This window comes from Gouania willdenowi, chromosome 22 (assembly GCF_900634775.1).
Source record: "Gouania willdenowi chromosome 22, fGouWil2.1, whole genome shotgun sequence".
Taxonomy (NCBI): Eukaryota; Metazoa; Chordata; class Actinopteri; order Blenniiformes; family Gobiesocidae; genus Gouania; species Gouania willdenowi.
Genome location: NC_041065.1, coordinates 19,731,262 through 19,747,370, shown reverse-complemented (window position 1 = coordinate 19,747,370; position 16,109 = coordinate 19,731,262). Strand labels below are relative to the sequence as shown.

At 40.8% G+C, this 16,109-nt stretch overlaps 1 protein-coding gene across 4 annotated transcripts in view; it reads right to left on the bottom strand.

The window, feature by feature from the left end:
- Positions 1-16,109, bottom strand: part of rab3gap2 (RAB3 GTPase activating protein subunit 2 (non-catalytic)) — an 18,768-nt gene extending 2,659 nt beyond the window's left edge. The window contains exons 1-33 of one of the 4 annotated variants that reach the window (XM_028437487.1): positions 15,732-16,109; positions 14,778-14,863; positions 14,354-14,474; positions 13,652-13,733; positions 13,505-13,552; positions 13,349-13,424; positions 12,605-12,706; positions 12,415-12,514; positions 11,674-11,772; positions 11,411-11,559; positions 11,226-11,305; positions 10,185-10,277; positions 9,949-10,088; positions 9,638-9,833; positions 8,794-8,937; positions 8,527-8,609; positions 8,082-8,146; positions 7,924-8,014; positions 7,711-7,832; positions 7,411-7,621; positions 7,058-7,155; positions 6,861-6,969; positions 6,607-6,767; positions 6,334-6,508; positions 5,927-6,103; positions 5,741-5,847; positions 4,289-4,355; positions 4,141-4,211; positions 4,034-4,069; positions 2,321-2,449; positions 561-776; positions 401-490; positions 97-309 (exon numbers count right to left, since the gene is read on the bottom strand). In XM_028437487.1, coding sequence (XP_028293288.1) covers positions 97-309; positions 401-490; positions 561-776; positions 2,321-2,449; positions 4,034-4,069; positions 4,141-4,211; positions 4,289-4,355; positions 5,741-5,847; positions 5,927-6,103; positions 6,334-6,508; positions 6,607-6,767; positions 6,861-6,969; positions 7,058-7,155; positions 7,411-7,621; positions 7,711-7,832; positions 7,924-8,014; positions 8,082-8,146; positions 8,527-8,609; positions 8,794-8,937; positions 9,638-9,833; positions 9,949-10,088; positions 10,185-10,277; positions 11,226-11,305; positions 11,411-11,559; positions 11,674-11,772; positions 12,415-12,514; positions 12,605-12,706; positions 13,349-13,424; positions 13,505-13,552; positions 13,652-13,733; positions 14,354-14,474; positions 14,778-14,863; positions 15,732-15,840 — 3,846 coding nt within the window. In that variant the 5' untranslated portion in view covers positions 15,841-16,109. The remainder of the gene's footprint in view (positions 1-96; positions 310-400; positions 491-560; positions 777-2,320; positions 2,450-4,033; positions 4,070-4,140; positions 4,212-4,288; positions 4,356-5,740; positions 5,848-5,926; positions 6,104-6,333; positions 6,509-6,606; positions 6,768-6,860; positions 6,970-7,057; positions 7,156-7,410; positions 7,622-7,710; positions 7,833-7,923; positions 8,015-8,081; positions 8,147-8,526; positions 8,610-8,793; positions 8,938-9,637; positions 9,834-9,948; positions 10,089-10,184; positions 10,278-11,225; positions 11,306-11,410; positions 11,560-11,673; positions 11,773-12,414; positions 12,515-12,604; positions 12,707-13,348; positions 13,425-13,504; positions 13,553-13,651; positions 13,734-14,353; positions 14,475-14,777; positions 14,864-15,731) is intronic. The other 3 variants (XM_028437490.1, XM_028437489.1, XM_028437488.1) reach the window with 3 other exon arrangements.

Here is a 16,109-nt window from a genome sequence, read left to right as displayed (position 1 = left end):
TAAAACAGAGGCAAGGCAGCAGTAAGGCATAAAAAATAAGTGAATTTAGACAAAAGCCCTAAAATGAAGGTAAGGCATAATAAATAATTGTTGCACCTCTTCAGCGCGTACATCCAGGCCTTGGTTGTAGAGTTCACAGACGAGGTGGCGTTGAAGGATGTCTGGGTTGACCTGCAGCAGGACTCCCAGTTCCAGACACAGTGAAGGCCACCAGTCGGCTGTGGGGCCTGTGGCAGGTAGAGGGGTGGAAGGGGTGCTCGCTACATCGTCTATGGCCTGCACCCAGCCGACCAGCGCCCGCATCAGGAACTACAGAAACACAAGTGTTGGTGGGGTGGGGCTTAGACCATGTGTACAGGACTATGGTTTCTTCAGTGTCTACATTAAAAAATACTCTCACCTCCTGTCGCAGTGAGATCAAGCCTGGGTCCATGTCTCCACTGGGCATGAGCTGGATGGTGGTCAGGTCTCTAAAAAAAGCGTTCTTTCCCTACGAACAAATACCGACGCATCAACACAAACTCTGGGCTGAACACAAACACGTGGTCCTGGATTCTCACCTTGCTGTCGAACAGGCTGAGCGGTTTCACCCTGAGACTGAAGGTCATGGCCACGTGTAGCAGTGACGCTAACAGGAAGTGGTGCTGGACCAGAGGGAAGTGGACGCCTCTTTGATCCAGAGCGAGCTCGGCTATGGACGCTGGACCATCAGCTCCACACCAAACCTCCTCCACAGAAAGCTCCGGAGCCGAGACCTCCTCCACAGCCGAGTCGGCCTGCAGGTGGAGCATCAGAGGAGAAGATAAGTTACTTTATTCTGACCCAATAAATTACTTTGGCTTCAATAGTATACCAACACACAATCATACACAGGACATAAACAGGAGAAAGTGAAGGGTAAGTAGATTACGTTTCAAATCAAATATACTTTAAATTAATAAAATAAGGTTAAAAAAATACAATAAAAAGCACAAGAAATCAGGGACAAAATAGAAACAATAATACCTGTAAAAATACTGATTTATAAAAACAAGAAAAACATATAAAATCCAGGTTATATATGCAAAAAAAAAAAGCACCTGCATTACGTGATAAATGAACAAGCATTACAATTAGGATAAAAACAAACACAAAATGTGCTCAAAGACCTTCATAATGGTTTGTTCCACATCAACAAATGACCCAAGTCCTCCTCTGTAATCTGGCTTTAAGTGCGTATCACATACACGTGTCGTGTACATGTGCAGGTGAAGCAGAGCATTAGTAGAAGCAGATGCATTTTAAACTGTTCCATCATTCTCATCCAGCCGGCGATAAAACAAACACGTTCAAGTGTTTCACATTTTTTTACTGAGACTGTTATGGCCTAATGCTGATGTTTCCAGATGCTGTTCCACAAACAAATGTGGGCACATCTGCATTAGAGGATGGTGAGGCTTTAGGCTTCAAGCTTTAAAAATAAATAAATAAATAAATAAAGTAAACAAACCTGACTGGTAAAGTTAGTAAAGTGTAAAATTATTTTACAAAGCAGAAGTTTACAAGCTCACAATAGGAGAGTGGAAACCTTCACCAAGCACCAAATATCCTCTTTACGATATATTGGCAGTACCAAATATAATGGTGTCACCATTTTTTATTTGTTTTTAATTGTGATGAAATGCACAATCTGGATCTGATCCCAATGAAAGTCTGTGAGATAATTGACAAACCACAATGACATAACTGAGTCAAATTTACTAAAAATCTGTCTATTACAAACTGAGATATGAATTCTTTAAAATTTTGTCAATGACGAAAGATTGGGATTTTTGAATTTTTCAAAATGATCCAGAATGAGTAAATTGATCCCTCAAATCAAATGGAATCTTCCATGGCGTAAACCTTGTAAGTACTTTTGACGTAATCCTGAGAAAAGATGAACAAACAAATAAACGGGAGTGAAAATTTTACTGTAAAAAAAAGTGTTTTCACAGCTTTAATTAAAAGCGTAATTGTTCTGATTGATTGGTCAATCAAGCAACTTTAGTTAGAATCCTGGTTAACACTGTTTAGGCTGTGGTTCAGGTTACATTAGTTAGCCTCATATCTAAGAATAATCATGTTGTCTATTTACTTCTGGCATGTCTGTATGACCTTCAGCATTTCCAGCCACTGCAGTCTCAGCAAAACCCTGAGAAACATCTCAGCCACATTTGTCTCAAAGCAATCTCAGTATCCGACTTGTCTTCACTGTGCTGCGTCCATGCTTTGTGTTTCTGCACTGAATGCAGGCGCCGCTCATTCTGCATGCGCTCGGCCTTCCTGCCTTGTTACTTACATAGAATCGGATAAAAGACAAATGGCCCTGATCCCTAAACAATACTTCAGTCACCTCCATGAGGATCTGCAGCAGCTGGACACACGAGCCCAGGAAGGACGTCATGGCTTTGTCTCCCATTCCCACATCCTGCAAACAAACAACAATACATTACATTCACACCAGCGACAACATATACGTCATAGTTTTTGTGACTACATTTCTTTAAGTGACAAAAATGATGACACTGACAAATTATGACAAATTTTCATCGACAAATAAAAACCACTTAGAACTCATGTGACCATGTGCTTTTACGCAATGATCACTGGGGCAGCAATAATATATAATATGTATATAATGGTATAAAACATATTAAAGGGGAGGTATTATGCTATTTTTCACCCATCTCCATTTGTTGTAAGAACCCCAACAATATAGTATTTGAGGTTTATTTTCCCAAATTCACAGTTTTAGCCCTCTAAAAAGTCAATTTCATGATGTTTTTTATGCATATTCATGAGTGGGCGTGTCTATAGACACAGACTTCATACCTCGCTCTTTGATCAGTGACCACCAAAGCGATTTTCTCTTTGCGATCCACACACTGTTTTTATTGTTTTCAGCCAAAGAACTGCACATTACAGTAAAACACATAGCTATTTAAGGGGCTATTGTGATTGTGAGTCCGTCTCAGCGCTTCAAGCTGTGTGTTTGTCACAGCAGCAGTCAGCTGCTTCAAACAATTACTGGAGTGTTAAGCTGCCAAGTCACTTTTCTCTGTTCCTCATCTCTATTAACTACAGGAATAGTGCATTTAAGGTGATAATCATTTATTTTGTCCAACCGCTGCGTCGCATTGTGTCACAAAGTCAACGGATACTAAAAATGGAACTGCTCCCCGGGTGCCACCCCGTGGCTGCCCACTGCTCCTCAGGGAGGGGTTAAATGCAGAGAACACGTTTTGTGTATGTAGCTTTACATATATGACAATAAAGTATAATGTAAATCTATATTAAACCGCATGTGTTTGTTTTAGCTGTGAGCTAGTTTGAGAGGGAGGAGCTCACATTTGTATAGGGTAGGAGGAGCCAGGATTTTCAAGAGGAGGAGTTTCTGCTAGGTGACGTCAAGTAGTGAGAAAAATCTAACTCGCCCATTTGGAGCTAACTTTTTACAAAATGTGGAATAACAAGGGAGGGAGAAAACAGAACTTTTTCAACTTTGGCCCTCTGAATGAGGCTAAAGGGATGTATATCACTGTAGCAAAACTATAATAAAGTGAATTCTTCATAATACCGCCCCTTTAATTCTTACTCAATAAATGTAATAAAGGTATATATAGGGATAGAGTATATTATGAATTTATATATTTTGTATTTAAAATTGAATTGAAATTTGTGTAGTAAATATTAAATGGTAAAATATTAACATTATGTACATGCATGTGTATGTATGTACTGTATGTGTATATATAAAACTTTGTGTAGAATATATATTGAATGTATTCAAATTCAAATCTGTCTGTTTACAAACACATAATACCATCTAACATCAGGTTGATAAATGCTAATTGAATTATCAACTCTTCTTGTTCTGTATCATTTAGTCGACTATAGCTGTAACAGATTTAGTCGACGAAAACCTTAAAATTATATTATACGTTTGTGTATGTGTGAAAAAATAATCAGGTATTTAATCCACATATATCTTCCTATTAAAACAGGAACTCACCCGTCGACATAAGCGATCTTTAGGAGCTTTTCCCACCTGTGGAAATAAACACTTTAAGGATGAATCCTCACACACGTCTGCTCTACATCTGCTTGTGTTCTCTTTACCTTCTCCATGAGGAAGGCCGCTGTAGAGAAACGCTTCACGATGAACGTGCTCCACATCATCGTAGAGATACCTGAAAGCAAACGTCAATCAAGCTGCTGTAGCCGACTCACAGAAGGTCTGCATTAATGCACAGAGAGATGGACTGACCTAACTGTATGTGAGGACTGGAGATGAGCTTCAGGTGTTCCACGGCCCAGCTCAGATATCGACCCTCCTGTGAAGACAAACACCTACAGTCAGAAACAGTTTTAAAGTCGAACAATTATAGTCCTTTTGACATTTAAAGATGTGCTGAGGTATCGGATAAAAGATGATCATAGATTAAAGGTGCAGCCTGTAATTCTTATAAAAGTGACTTTTTGTCATATTTGCTAAAGCTGTCACTATGTAAGGGCAACCTTACATGAAACTAGTTTATGGTAAAAAAAAAAAAAAAACAAGCTCATTGAGTCCCACCTACTGCTACTGCTGCCTTTGGCAGATTACCAGAATGCAGAATGCACCGCGACCGAGCAAAAAGAACCAATCAGAACCAGGATTGTGTTTGATGGACTGTCTGACAGCTTTTGCTCACAGCCTCCGCCGCGTTCTGCCGTGGCCAAAACACAGCAATGGTCATAACAAGGTAGTGCCTGGAGCGCCATCTTTTTTACAGTGTATGGTCTGGAGGAGTAGAAGATGGAATTGGTGAATTTTCTGCTTGAAAGGTAATTACTGCTGCTTGATTTACATTTTGTTTGATTTGTAATTGTTACACTAGAACTCTGTAGTGCATGTGTTGTTTGTGTGCGCACTGCTCTCACTGCAGCCTCCGTATGGGCTGTTGTGAGTGACACTGTGTTGTTGCTGCTGCTGATAGATTGTTGTGTGCACATTGAGAGAGAGGAGCACTGCAGTGATATGCTTTTAACAGTGCATGTTATATTACTGTGATGTTGCTGTCGGGCTAACGTTAGCTTGTTAGCTCCTCTGAGGGAGGGACTTTGGAGGCAGGGCAAGAGAGCTGCAGAGAGGGAGGGGGGAGGGAGGAATCTGAAAGTTACAAACTGCACCTTTAAATCAGTGCTTCTCAAAGTGTGTGGCGCATTCCCTGGTGGGAAATGAACGTATGACAGGTGGGGCGCAACAAACAGGAGGAAATGTTCAATTTCATGCTAATCTTCTTAAAAACCTTTCTTCACAAACAATAAAGATCATTAACACTAAACAAAACACCTACACACAAAGAAAGTAATAATGAGAAGCCTAAAAATTTTGCAGAAATTAAAAGCGCATTAAATGATTAGACTGCATTAGAAATGCAAACGGTAACAACGTGGCATAAAAGTTAAAAAAAATTATGATTTATGTTGGCATGTGAAGTGGAGCAAAACAATAAATAAACTTTCAATAGCTGCTGACTTAAAAAAATCTTTAAATTTAGTGTTATTGTTATTTGTTATTGTTATTTGTCAGGATATTTTGGGGGGCACTGGATGCAGGTGGGGCTTGAAAATTCACCTTCAAGTGGAAAACACCCAAAAGAAAGTTTGAGAAGCACTGGATTGAACCCTTTGATTCTAAAGTTGAAGCTCAGCATTCGTGTATGTGTTGGAGCACCTCTGGGTCCTTGTTCCACTGCACCACGTACTCCCAGCTGCTGTGGGCGAACAACAGGTCAGGTGAAAGGGATTGTGGGAACCTGAGGCATACAGCCGTCAGAAGCTCTGTGAAATCCAGAAGACAGAATCAGACGAGAACTTTTAGTCTGTCAATCGCCTCCAACTGTCAAATAATACTACCTACCTGCTGTGCTGTCTGTGTCCGCCTGGCTCCGCCCCTTTTCCTCGGGGTCTCCCCCCGCCTTCTGCTCTGCTTCTTCCCCAGAGTCATCAGCGTTTCTCTTCAGCACGATTTCCCTCAGCTTCTCAGGAGCCATGTTTTGCCTGAAGACCCACTTAGAGACACTGTCGGCAATTCCACCTTAAGAGACAAAAAGAGGGGACATCATTCCATCTACACTAACAGAAGAGATATTCTCCAAGTTCTGTGGTATTCTCCCACAGGCCGAAACATGTTGAACCTCAAACTGGGATCATCTCCAATAAGTAAAATAAAAACTTAAAAAACAAGCTTTTCACTTCAGCACGTGCATGTTCCAACAATATGATGGAATTCATGGATCTAAAAAAACCTAAAACAAATCAACAAACCTGTGCCTCCCTCCAGCAGCACTTTGATAGAGCAGTGTGCTGCAGCGCCCCCTGCTGCTCCCTGTGGAGGAGGCACCAATAGGAGAGTCTGCAGCACTAGGACGTCCTCCAACTGACGAACACACACCACCCACTGCTCCAGTTCCAAGGACACCGCCTCCCACTCCGACTGAAGCTGTCACCACACACACAAAGACACACACACACACGCAGCAACAGTCAGCCCACATTATTTAACATCACCCGAGTCAAGAAGTGCTGAATATTCTGCACCTTGCTGTCAGCTCGGGCTGCGATGCTGGCCTTTGCTGCTCGGTGGGTGACCAGCGCAGCGAGCAGAGCCGCAGCAGCGTTGTTTGTCTGAATACACGTGGAGCGAACCTGCTGCCACCAGGGAGAGACAGACTGGGGGTCCCAGGAGTCCTCAATAGCTCCTTCAAACAGAAAGAAACACAAACAATGCCCTCAAATGAAATCATAATAAAACCAATTCATCAACAATCTCCACATACTGTAACACTGCCAACCTTTCATGTCACTAAGGGAGAGGAGAAGTGTGTGCAGTTGTCTGACAGTGACTGCTGAGTTTTGGAGCACCTCCTTCTCTCGTTGCAGCCACACGCTCAGCAGCAAAGACTGAAAGGAAACAGGGGAGCCTTTCAACATCAAGAACAGAATGAATCCAAGCCTTTATTGTGTTTACTCAATCCCTTGTTGGTCTCACCAGGAGCTGCTGAGGACTGATGCCTGCCTGCTGCAGTGTGCCACACACTTTATGGATGGGACTTTTCCCACACAGACAACCCCAGAACAGGAAGTTTCCTGCAGAATACACACAAATATAAAAGCCCTCACTTTGCTATGTGCATTTAAAATATTTGGTATTCATCTTCACAATGTGCAAAATTATTGTTATATGTTTATTACCACATGTAGTCAGCACAGCCTGAAAACTATGGCACAGACTAACTGTGGCTGGTGAACATCATCATAGATGACTGATAAGTCCACATAGCATATTTAATTATGTTTTAAAGTAAATAGAGGCCATGGCAGAGCATGTTTCTGTTGCTTTACCAAGCTTTTTCCACTCTGCGTTCGACTTCTCATTGATCTTCAGCTCCCCGTCGACTGTGCATTCGATCTGGGAGAGAAATGCTTGTGCAGAAAGGGGCGAGTCGGGCGAGTCCTGAGCAAAAGAAACACTGGGTTTGGAGGTGAGTTGGGCGTAACTTTGCAAAGTGGAAGCCACTCGTGACAGCTCTTCCTCAAAGCCTTCGAGAGAGTCCTGCCGGGGGGAAAGTGCGTGATGAATTATGATGTAACGTGTGTAGGTTGACGATGATTCCTAAAAAGATTTTTTGGCGCCTGTGTTACATTTACTGAGCTGGCTTGGGATTCCTCAGCGGAGTGCAGCTCCTGGATGTCGACGTAGAGCTGAAGCAGTTTGAGCTGCGAGGAGCAAAGCTGGTGTAACGCACCATCTACTTCCTCTGGCGCTGTAGTCACAATAACAGACAGATATTTTTGTTACATTAAACTTTTAAACAGACATTATTATATTCTGACTAGAATTCTCTCATTACTTACGTTGCTGCTTTAAAGTTTCACTTAAGGCACGTGTGACATTAGTGAGACAGGAGACTGGAGCGTCTTTTGCTGACAGTAGAGACTCCAAAGCCTGAAAGGAAAGGCAATATTTGATATGGATTCCATCTTCTGAGCACATGGTGAGGTTTGGGTCATACCTGCTTCTTTATGGCTGGGTGTTTGATATCCAGCAGCACACTTCTCGCCTCGTTCTCCAAAACATCTAAAAAAGCAACAGACACCTCAAACAAATCAGTGATTTCTGGTCCACCAAGGCAGGGGTTCTCAACCTTGAGATCGGGACCCCATTTGGGGTCATCAGATGCCTTCAAGTAACTAAGAATTTTTTTTAACCCGGGCTTCCGGACTCAAAATGCCACTCATTTTGTTGTTGTTGTTGTTGGTCTTCTTCTTCTTGTACTTCTTGTTGTGTACACTAGTTAAAATCACTAATTCTCTGTTATTCATGAACGGATCAGGCTGAAATTTAGTAGGTATAATCTATGGATGTGTATGCATCGATGCTCGGAGCCCGATGGGTTGAAAAGGTTGAGAACCACTACTCCAGGGAAGGGTTTACTGGTAATCTCCACTCATACTAACCAGGCTTAATGTCTCTACTCCTCAGTAAAGTTGTGATTTTCTTCATTAAATGCATATCTTTGGCTCGTTCGCTCTTCTTATCACTTGAAAGTAGATTACAAAGATGATCAATTAGGAATTAAAAATGAAAACTATGGGCACAAAACTTGTAGCTTCAATTTTACCAAAGTACAGAAATTAAACTGGACTTTTATTTTGAAAAATATTATAAGTGATGAGAAACGAGATGTTTTCTGTTATTCTGTGATTTTTGTTTGTTTCACCAACCTGAGTGCCAGATGGAAGGGCACGTTGACTGTCCTCAGTGCACCTGTGGTGGGATCCAGCAGACACACCTGTTGGGTGTGCAGCTGCCAACCCTGACTGGTCACGCTGTTCACGCCCATCAGACGGTAGCCGGCATACAGCAGCCTAGAACACACAACCAGGAAGTTAAAATTACAGCCACATGTTGAAAGACCTCATTAACATTATTAAATATGACCATGCAATACTTAGACAAAAACAGATTTCCCACTGATTCTAATGAGCAGTTTTGTAATAAATCAAATGAATGATTTACCATTGTATTTATTTGTACTGGTGGAATGGCTTTAAAACAAAAAAATAAAATAAAAATAAAGAAAATAATTAAGTGAGGATCGTTGATTTAATTTTTCACAAAAAGTAAAAAAATATCAGTAGAAATCACAAATGTCATCTATATATTACTTTTTGTATCTCTATTGGGTACATTTAGCAATTACAACTAAACCTACCTCTATCAATCTACATATTCTCTGTAATTCAATATTTCATTTTATTCCATAATTTCTCCTAATTTGTTCTTTTTGTATTATTCTGTTTTATATTGTATTGCACTGTTTTTTATTATTCTGTTTTTATTCTAAAGTGTCCTTGGGTGTCCTGAAACTGAAGGGTGCTTTTAAATCAAATGTATTATTATTATTATTTACAGAGTAATGAAGACAAAAAAAACAAGAATTATAGCAAAGAAATGCGTGAAAAAATAGAAACCCTACTAACCAAGAGAGAGTGAATTCTTAGAGGATTTGAGGTGAATTTGTCACACATTATAATAACCAGTCAGATGTAGCCAGCATGTTTGTACCTGCAGTGTTTGCCCACAGTGAAAGCCCCGACTCGAGGCCCCTGCTGCATGGCCCACACCTCCAGGATTCCCCTGCGAGGAGCGTAGATGACCAGGAACAAGGCGTGCCGTTTGGGCCGAGCGACGGACGGGGAAAACTCTCGATCAACACGTTCTTCAGGAACCTGCAGCCAACCCAGCTGGGCGTCTCTGTAGCCTAGAGTAGTTAAAAATGCAGATATATTCATGCATCCATCTGTAGTTATCTCCCCATTACACAAGACAGTTCGGTTTCATTTATGCTAACAGTCGTGGTCGTTTACCCATCTCACCTTTCCACATGCGAATGGCAATGCCACGGACCAAGTCCAGTAACGTGACTCGACCAAAATCATCCGTCACTCCAGCCAACGTGTTGCACGGGGACAAACATATGGATTCACCATGACGACGAGAGTCTGGGAGACCAAATCTAATAGAAAGAGGTTAAAGGCATCGTAACCACAAGAGCAAACCTGATATTACAGCAAAAAAGCTGCTTAAGGAGAGAAGGAAGTGCTTCTGCTACCTGATGCCCAACGGAGTCGCAGGCTCTACCTTTGGCTTCTGTTTTTGGACGGCCTCGTCTTCATTCTTATTCTTATTCCATCCTAACCAACCACTGAGAGAATAAAAGAGAGTGCAAGAGCAAGAAAAAACAAGAGAAAAGAAGAGAAAAGGAAGCAATTCATTTGAAGATCATAAGAAGGGGATTATCTTTATTTTTTCACTAAATAAGGCCTCAAAGTCTTCCAGAGAAGGCACAAGCAAATCTTGAAAAACCATGAATGGTTAGGCTGCTTTTAAAGATTAAATTTGTTAATATTGAACTTATCAAAATTCCCAGAATAAATAATTTGTTGAATTGAGGTGTTACATCAAACTCATGAAAAGTTGTGCTTAAGTAGATTTTCTCTTGCTTGTGTTGCCTGAGCAGCAATGAAACAGCCAAAAGAGGTGTTTGAATAATGCAGAATCATGTTTGTTCATTGGTGGATTTAAAATAAATAATATTAACTCTTATTTATGTTTATGTAGCAACTATCACACAACTTTGGATTGCAAAAAGCTTTCCATACAGCACAGACTCTACATAATGAATAAAGACATTCTAATAATGCATAGGCTTAAAAATGTCAAAAACTAACTACAAGAAATATGTTAAGGTTTTATTTATTTATATTATTATATTTATTCATATAAATTTTTCAGGAAATTTACTTTGATCTCCTGACATGTTTTGACTGTCAACTGCCAGTCTTCTTTAAAGGCGTATGCTAATCGCTCTGATGTATCCTTGACTTCCGCGTAATAAATCTAGCAAGTCCATCTTTCTTCCTTTTTAATTAAATGTCAAGGTTTCATTTATTCAGACACATTTTTCAGGAAATTGACTTTGATCTCCTGACATGTTTGCGACTGCCAACTGCCAGTCTTCTTCAGAGGCATTTGCTAAATAAATGAAACCTTAACACATGTTTCAGAAAGAAGACAAAATGAACTTGCTGGAATAACTAAAATAAAGTGAATCCAATGTTTTCTCACATAGTGCAGTGAGACATATTCTCACCTGGCAGCATTGAACAGAGCTGAGGTGAGTTTACTGGCCACAGCCATGGCCACGTGGGACAGGAGAGGCTGGGAGCTTCCCTAAGGAAAAAAAACACACACACACACACAATATCAGTGTCCCGTGCTTTTCTGTTCATGAAACACTGATGCTCTGTAGCTCCGCCACGTAAACCTATTCCTCACCTCCACAGCATAGTAAAAGCCTGTGTACGGCCCGGCTCCTACAGTCACGTACTGGCTCATGGCAGGTGGGTTCCCTTTGACAGAAGCGTGGAATCCTCCGAGGATGGACGCGTTCTTCATTTGGTCAAACACGCACAGAGTCATGATGCCTGTGAGCACAGGAGGGAACAAAGTAAACACGTTGTCAAATTACGTTTGAATGCGTCGTCTCTCACTGAGTTAAGCGTAAATAGGAAATCTCCAGTAACATTTCTGCTGCTTACCCACACTGCTGTGATCCACTATGGAGTCCATTTCCTGCAGAGCCCATTTCTTATAGGCCAAAGGAGGAGGCTGGATTACATCACTTCCTGCTGCTGCAGCTGCATAGAAGAATGTTGACCAATTAAAAATAGTTCAAATAAAAAAAATACTTTTACTCTCAGAGCAGAAGCTCATTGTTTAAAAACATTTTGTTATGCGTTGTTTGTAAAGTTTGCATCATTTATTTGAAAATCAAACTTGGCCACAGCATGATGGTACCACCACCGTGCTTTGTAGTAGCAAAGGCACATTTGTGTTGATGTCCTTGAATGAGTAACCAACATGCCTTTACATTCACTGGTAATCTAACATATTAACAAGTTTAATCACCCTGATTCATCAATTCTGATCACTTAGAATATTGAGATTCATGCCATAACCAATTACAAACTCAATTACAAAAATAAAAACTGACAGGTGTTTTCAGGCTTTTTGCAAATGACATCTGATGACCCAAGATTTAACACACAACGGGGACCAGAGCTGAATATCTAAATACATTCCAATATAATTTATTTTATGAATAAGTCATAAATGTCCCTATATATCACATTGTACCCTTCAGAAAGTGGTCGCCTTGTGTTTTCATTGAAAAGTACATCTTCTGTGTGCAATAAAGTCCCATTTTGATCAACATTTGCCAGTGACCCTCTCCTTTAGGCAGTGCCATGAACTAATGGGTCAAACTGAGGATGAGGTACCTCTTGCCACCTGGTTCCTACATGCACGCAGAGACTGAAAGAGGCTGAAACCGTCGATTGTGACTAAAGCAGCCGGGTACAGGATACTCAGCTCCTCAGGCTGCAAAAGAAGACAAACACTGAAGTCAAGCAACTGTTTCGATAAAAATCTAATTTTTCCTGCTTCTTTTGATGCAGTGAATTTGTTTACCTGCTCAGTGACTCCTGGGTGACGGGGGATCTCATACGTGCGGCACTTGAGCCTCAACACTTTGTCTTCTTGGAGTAACTGAGCCAACAGGAGAACCCCATTCTGATATAACAATTAAATTATATCAGTCAACATCTGATTTCAGTTTCAAGACATTAAAGGTGCAGTCTGCAACTCTTATATAAAAGTTACTTTTTGTCATATTTGCGAAAGCTGTCACTATATAAGGACAGCTTTCCATGAAACTAGTAGTTTGTGTGAAAAAAGCAGGCTCATTGAGTCCCCCCTGCTGCTCCTACAGCTGTTGCTCACAGGCCCCGCCCCTTTACCGGAGCCAGAGCGCTGTCTTTTTTACAGTGTATGGTCTGGAGGAGTAGAAGATGGAATTGGTGACTTTTCTGCTTGAAAGGTAATTACTGCTGCTTGATTTACATTATGTTTGATTTGCAATTGTTACACTAGAACTCTGTGGTGCATGTGTTGTTCATGTGCGCGCAGCAGCCGCCGTGTGGGCTGCTGTAAGTGATACGGAGTTGTTGCTGCTGCTGAGGTGTGTGCACATTGAGAGAGAGAGAGAAGCGCTGCAGTAATATGCTGGGAGGGACTTTGGAAAGTTTGGAGGCAGGGCAAGAGAGCAGCGGGGAGGGAGGGGTGGAAAGGGATCTGAAAGTAACGGACTGCACCTTTAACAGAGTACATCAAAGTGCAGCTTAAGATGAACACAAATATATGTGAGGAAGGTACCTCTGTGTAGAAGCGGACGTAACCAGATGTGAAGCCCACCACCACACACGTCCAATCAGGTCGCCCAGTGGAGCTCCTACAGAAGAAAACACAGTTTAAAAACACACACACACATCTCTACTGTGCAGTTTATCACTTCACGTCTTCATTTCATACCTCTTTTGACTTGCCAGAGGAACACAGATGACACTGCTCACAGACTCCCTGCAACACAAAGTGCGACACCAGTGCGTCAACTTTAAAAATTCTGTTTCAGGATGCACCACTACGATCGTTGTTGATATATGAATAATTAAGTCTCACCCCTCCTCTGTGCTGAGTGTTCCAGACCAAGTTGTTGCCAGAGTCATTTCCTCCTTCCCACTGCCGTCTGTGAGCCACTTTGCTGCAAGTTTCAGACAAGATTAAAGGAAAACCTCCAAACTATGAGAACAAAGACTGTGCAATTAGTCGATTACAATTTCAAAAACAACGTAATCAAGAAAAAAAAGATTATTTAAAAAAATAAAACAAATATATATATATTTTTTCAACTATACATATGTCGTATTTGCTAAATAAATTTGATATAAAATATCTACAAAGAATGAAGCTTGGCATACACAAGACAAAAAGAAGATTATTATGCCAACTTTGAGTTGTTTAATGCAAGCTCCTATGCCCCGCCCCTCTCAAAGCAAATGTTGCCTGCAGGCTCACACAAGGAAAAATGTTGCTCGTGGTCTTGAAACACGGCAGGAGAAATGCAGCAAAAACGCTTAGTAAACAAGCAAAGCACGTCAAATTCTCTTATATGGGAACACTTTTGGTTTGATGATGAAGACCTAGAGCAAAGACACATCACGTGCAAGAAGTGTTTTGTTTTGTGCAAAAGTGAAAATACTTGATTTGAACAATTTTGTTTAAAGAATATATTTTACATTGTTTTGTACAAAAAATAAATAACTTTTTGGTTGCTAAATGACTAAAATAATAGGGATTATTATTTATGTTTGGACATCTGACCTGAGAGAAACACGGCCTTGTGTTTATGAGCCACCACCAGTAGGTCAGAGCAGGGTGACAGCGATAAGACACATTCCTGCATCCATGGCCCACTCTGCTCCGTGTCTCTATCCTCCACCTGCTGGAAAGAGGAAGGAAGAAATAAAAAACTATTAAATCTAGATCATGTATTTAGTCGTCACAAAATACACAACACTGTTTACACTGTAACTCCACCCTCTGACCATCCAGTTAGCGGACTCATCATCATCAGGATCATTAGGTTCTTCTGTACCTTTAAATCCCATTTGAAAACCAAACTCTATGCTCTGTTTTTGACAAATCTTTATCTTTTTTAAACGATTATCGCTATTTTTTTAAAATTTATAAATATATTTATAAAATAGATGCAGAATTTGGTGATAATGAAAACCCAACAACGGACCTTTGTAGCAGTCGTGGATTCCTCCTCTTTGGCATCACCATCCCACGTCGACTCCCAGTCGGAGGTGTCCCAGGACAGCTCATTTTCTGTGAAGAAGGTCAACACATATTTTAAAACACTTGCCACGACAATTCCACCTCCAGGTTTGCGTGTGCTAAACTGATCTATTTGCATTTCCTCCTTCCAATAATTTGTGTGTTATTGTAGATGCACCCAGAACATGTAATTGTATATTCATCAGAGGCAAACATGCTGAATAGATTGCTCTTGTGGTCACTTTAACAGATGCAGTTTTGTAACTCCTGTGAAAAGTATTCAGTGCAGTAGATAAATTCTGAATTTCTTCAGTGACAGATACCGTGATGTATCGTGGATAAAATTTCCCGTGATAAATCGATTATCGCAGTAAAATATTGCGATATTTCGTATTGTGAAGTACCTGGCGATACCCAGCTCTAGTGATTATGGTAGTTGAATGATTTTAATTAGGCTGTGGCTATTCGTACAAAAATGATCAATTGACTCCCCCTTTATCCGTACTGAGCGCACTCTCATTGGCCATTTTAGGTGACGTGATCGGTGCACCACGTGACTTGAAGTACCGTCAGTTTTATTTTTATTTTTAGCTACCCCGCTAACCCTTTTATTTTAGCCCTAACCCTAAACCAGGAAATACCCGAAAATATTAATATTTTTCGTATATGTATTTTTAAAGGCGGAATTTGCCGTGTTAAATATGTTAAAATGAAGAAGAAGAAAAAATCAGGCTTAGTAGTAGTCCTGGGGTCTATTAATACGTTTCCGTATGAATAGGCACTTTTTAAAAAAACAAACAAACATATTATTATGAAAGGAAAATAGCACAATATTGGTTTTATTTTATTATATTTTTCTATTTCGAAGAAAATTAAAACGTAAAAATCAGACCAGGATTTATTTTAAAGCTGAAGTGACCTGTGTGGCTCCTCTCATCCTCTGGGTCGCTCTCCTGGCTCTTGAACAGCAGGTCCCGGACTGTCTTCAGCTCCTGGAGCCTGCAGAACTCCAACAGGCTGCAGGACATCCCTCACTAACCCGTCAGAACCGACAAGACAAGCGACCAGTTAGCTTCGTGCTAACCGAGCAGCTGTGCAGCTTCTGCGCAGGGTGAAGAGTCCGGTTCCTGTTCCTGTTGTCGTGGATGACAGCTTTCCAACAAACACAGTGATTCCCGCAGGTTTTAAACTATCACCTAAAGAGGTGTCAAACTCTGTTATCACCTCTAAAATATTCAAATACCACTTCAGACTAAATGTTGGAGTGTTGACACATCATAAAAATAACAACATCAAT